Source organism: Apium graveolens, chromosome 9 (genome assembly GCF_009905375.1).
Source record: "Apium graveolens cultivar Ventura chromosome 9, ASM990537v1, whole genome shotgun sequence".
Taxonomy (NCBI): Eukaryota; Viridiplantae; Streptophyta; class Magnoliopsida; order Apiales; family Apiaceae; genus Apium; species Apium graveolens.
The window spans coordinates 13,125,080-13,129,513 of record NC_133655.1 but is presented as its reverse complement, the minus strand read 5'-3'; the positions used below and the strand labels follow the sequence as shown (position 1 = coordinate 13,129,513).

The window sequence follows — 4,434 nt, the reverse complement described above, 5'->3', positions numbered from 1 at the left end:
AAAGGAGGTCCATGGACGTTTGACAATGTGATGCTGGTAATGGAACTTGTGGCTCCTTATGATGATCCTGTCAAAGTTCTGTTTTGGTTTGTTAATATTTGGATACAAATCCATGAGTTGCCAATGGGATTCATGACAGAAGCTATAGAGAATCAGCTAGGCAATTTCTTTGGTGAGTTTCTAGAATATGATTATAGAAACAATACGTCTATATGGCGTGAGTGTATGAGGGTGAGGATCATGTTAGATGTCAGGAAACCGCTCAAAATAAAAAAGAGAATTGTTAAGAAAGATGGCAGTGAGTTCACGGTGACGTGCAAGTATGAAAGATTGGGAGAATTTTGCTTTTTGTGTGGTTTGGTATCACACACTGATCAGTTATGTAGGAAGTTCATTGACAAAAGAGGGATTGGAGTTGAAAAGGAATGGGGTGTGTAGCTGAAGGCACCACCACGGAGGGCGGCGAATCAGAGTCAAAGTCGGTGGCTCAGAGATGAAGGTGATGACACGTGGGGAGTTAAGACTGGTGGACAATCGAGTTACCATAATTCTAGGGATAACATTAATTCGAATGCAGGAAATCAGGTAACCAAAGGGAGCAATTTTAGGAGATTGGTTACTACAGATACAAAAGCTATTATCTTGGAGAAGCAGATGGCGGGATACAATACAAATTCAAATTTATTATTTGAGTTAAATGAGGAGGAAAGTAGTGGGCTGAAAATAGACGAGCGTAAAAGACGTAGGGAAAATCCAACTATATCGGGCCATATGGATATTGACATGAGCTTAATTTCAACTGGACCTCACATCCAGATCCAAATAAACGAAGCTGACATTTTTACAGGTGATTTGGCAACATCGACCAGTTCTACTGAGGCTGAGCTTGCAAAGCAAGCCAGCCGATCCCAATGAATTTCTTATGTTGGAACTTCCGTGGTTTGGGCAACCACCGGGCAGTTCGAGTTCTAGGTGAGATGGTGAAAACTCACAGGCCTGATTTTATATTTTTGTCTGAAACTCTTTCTGTTTGTAATAAAATCGAAGAACTGGCTTCGAAGTTTGGTTTCACTAATTGTTTTACAGTAGATAAGCAAGGCAGAGCAGGTGGTCTTTCAATTCTTTGGAAGCATATTGTCAAGTGTGTAGTTATTGATTCATCACAAAACCACAATGATATTACTGTCACTGAAAGTAATGATGTTCTATGGCGCCTTATGTGCTATTATGGCTTCCCAGAGCGTGAGAGACGTAGTCAAGCATGGGATTTTATCCGGATGTTAGCTGGTAAATCTCAGCTCCCTTGGTGTATCATGGGAGACTTCAACGACCTCTTATGTGCAAAGGATAAAAAAGGGAAACACTGTCATCCTCAGCATCTTCTTAGCGGTTTCAAAACAGCAGTTGATGATTGTGGTCTAAATGAAATCGATTTATCTGGTGGAGGTTATACTTGGGAAAAATCTAAAGGTACGGAGGATTTGGTTCTTTAACGTCTAGATAGAGCTTTCGCCACATATTCTTGATGGAGTATGTTCCCTTTATGCACTCTATCAGTTTTCTAGGCTATAATTTCTAACCACCAACCTATCAAGTTGAACCTTTTTAACACGTCGGTAACTAAAAGACAATTCAGGTTTAAATTTGAAAATACCTGGTTGAAGGAAGCAAGTTTCCACTCAGAAGTAACAAAATATTGGCAGGAGTTGCCTCCCTCTCATTTGCTTCCTAAACTTATCTCGGTATCATCCTATATGGCTAGGTGTGGGAGATGTTTTTTCCATAAGTTTAGAGAGAAGGTTGTTAAACAAAAAGAAGTTGTAAATGGGTTAAAATTGAGAGAAGATGCAGATGGATTTCAATTGTATGTCAATGAGAAGGCAAAGTTGGATCAAATTTTGATTCAGGAAGAATCGTAGTGGAAACAAAGAGCCAAAAAATTTTGGCTTGAAGAGGGGGACACTAACTCGCGATTTTTTCATGCCGCTGCCTCTACTAGGAAAAAGATGAATCACATATCATCTCTGAAGACAGTTGATGGTCAAATTCTAACAAAGCATGAAGACATGTGCTCTTTACTCAAGGAGTACTACTCGAATGTCTTTTCTGCTACTGAGCAGGTGTCTAGCTTCCCTGAAAATGATAATGAATATCGGGTGACATAAGCACAAAACAAAGCTCTTATAGAGAAGCTTACTTTTACTAAATTTACAGAAGCTATCAAGAGTATGCACCCTGACAAATCAAGCGGTCCAGATGGCCTTAACCCAACTTTCAACCAACATTTGTGGAATTTATTTGGAAACGAGGTTTTCAAGTGTTGTCAAGACTGGCTCGAGGATGGTGCATTTTCAGCTGGTGTCAATGACACGACCTTAGACCTCATCCCTAAGAAGGAGCATGTGGAAGAGGTTAAAGACTTGCGACCTATTGCTTTATGCAATGTATTATATAAAATAGTTGCTAAAGTTCTTGCTAATAGGCTTAAAAAGAATCTTGCTAGTTGTTATTTCGGAAGAGCAGAGTGCTTTTGTTCCAGGTCATAACATCTCTGATAATGTTCTTGTTGCGTTTGAATTGACTCATTCTATGAAAAGGAAAACTAGTGGGAGTGAAGGAAATGTTGCTCTTAAACTAGATATTAGTAAAGCTTATGATATGGTTAGCTGAAGTTATCTAAAAAATCGTATGCTAGCTATGGGTTTCTCCTCTAGATGGGTTCAATGGATGTTGATGTGCGTGACTTCTGTTTCGTATTCCATCTATTTTCATGGTTCTGATATTGGGCCAATTGTTCCTAAATGAGGGCTTCGACAAGGTGACCCTTTGTCACCTTATCTGTTTCTCTTTTGTGTTGAAGGACTTTCCCTTTCGCTTAAAGTTGCTTCAAATAACGCTGTCATTAGTGGGTGCCGTATATGTCCTCAAGCTCCAGCCATTACCCACCTTCTCTTCGCGGACGATAGTTTCTTGTTTTTCAAGGCATCAGCAGAAGAAGCTACTTCTGTCAAAGAGATTCTTAATCAATACGAGTTTTTTTCTGTCCAACCAGTGAATTATCAAAAGTCTGCAATCTTTTTCAGTTCTAATGTTCGTACTGATAAGCAAGCTGAGATAAAAAATATACTTCAAGTGCATAATGATATTGGAAATAGTAAGTATTTGGGGCTTCCTTCGCTCATTGGAAAGTCAAAGAAGTCAGTCTTTAATTATCTCAAAGACAAAATTTGGGCTAAGGTCAAAAGCTGGAACACGAAGTTGCTTTCAAGAGTAGGGAAAGCTCTATTATTGCGTAATGTTGCTCAAACTATACCTGCCAACACAATGTCATGCTTTTTAATCCCTAAGTCGTAATGTTGCGAATTAGAAAGGATGATGAACGCTTTTTGGTGGAGCTCTAATTCTACGAACAATAAGGGAGTAAAATGGTTATCATGGGCACGTATGAGTATGCCAAAGAAGCAAATAGGGATGGGCTTTCGTGACTTACATGGTTTCAATTTAGCATTGTTAGGGAAACAATGCTGGAATATTCTAACAAACCCAGGTGTTCCGGTATCACGACTTCTCCAGACTCGTTACTTTCTAAACTGCAGTTTAGTTCAAGCAGGCATGACGGGGGGATCGAGTTTTACCTGGTCCAGGATCTGGGAGGCGAAGGAGAGCATGAAGGAAGGGCTTAGATGGTTTATAGGTGATGGGAACTCTATAAACATCCACACGGATAAGTGGTTGAGAGGTAGACCAAATTTTAGAGTTGAGAATACTACCATTACTGAAGCTAACAGTGAAGTTAAGGTCTGTGATTTTTTCTTAAGGAATCGGAAAGTATGGGATGAAGTTAAGTTGAAAAGTACGTTTAGCAATGTTGATGTTAACACTATATTAGCAGTTCGAATTCCATAAAGTAATATATGTGACAGGGTTGCTTGGTTCCATTCGACTAATGGAATTTACTCTGTGAAGTCGGGCTATCATTTTTGGCTGTCAAGCAACTCAAATGGTGCAAATGTACAACAAACTGATGGATGGGGAAAGTAATGGAAGAATGCTCAGGACAACAAAAAGAATAATGCTAAAAATATGCAGAGGGACATGGTGCAGTACACAAATAGGTGGTTGCCTCCTAGTCCTGGAACTCTTAAACTTAATGTTGATGCCTCAGTCCCAGATGGTGTGGAGTCTTTCTCAGTTGGTATGGTAATGCGAGATCACCATTGTGACGCCCTCAATCTCGGGGTTAGGAAATGAGGATTCACACACCTTTAATCTAATAATTGAATAAGCATAAACCCCGATTAACTACTAACAGGATCAACAGGATAAAGTATGAGACAAAATTACAACTACCAATCATAAAATATAACTTACAACCCCAAAATATTATTAAATAAACAATATCGATTCTGGCTGGGAACCGACAGATAACCCATG

At 39.4% G+C, this 4,434-nt stretch overlaps 1 protein-coding gene across 1 annotated transcript; it reads left to right on the top strand.

Moving 5' to 3' along the window:
- Nucleotides 1–2,697: 2,697 nt before the first annotated feature.
- On the top strand, nucleotides 2,698–3,354 carry LOC141685032 (uncharacterized). The gene is made up of 2 exons (XM_074490157.1): nucleotides 2,698–2,773; nucleotides 2,861–3,354. Exons 1-2 carry the CDS (start codon nucleotides 2,698–2,700, stop codon nucleotides 3,352–3,354), a joined length of 570 nt encoding a protein of 189 aa, XP_074346258.1.
- The last annotated feature ends 1,080 nt before the right edge of the window (nucleotides 3,355–4,434 follow it).

Coding starts and splice junctions, on each gene's coding strand:
- LOC141685032 (XM_074490157.1), top strand. CDS start 2,698: ATGGGTTTCTCCTCTAGATGGGTTCAATGGATGTTGATGTGCGTGACT. Junction 2,774..2,860: donor GTATTCCATCTATTTTCATG/GTTCTGATATTG, acceptor TTTGTGTTGAAG/GACTTTCCCTTTCGCTTAAA.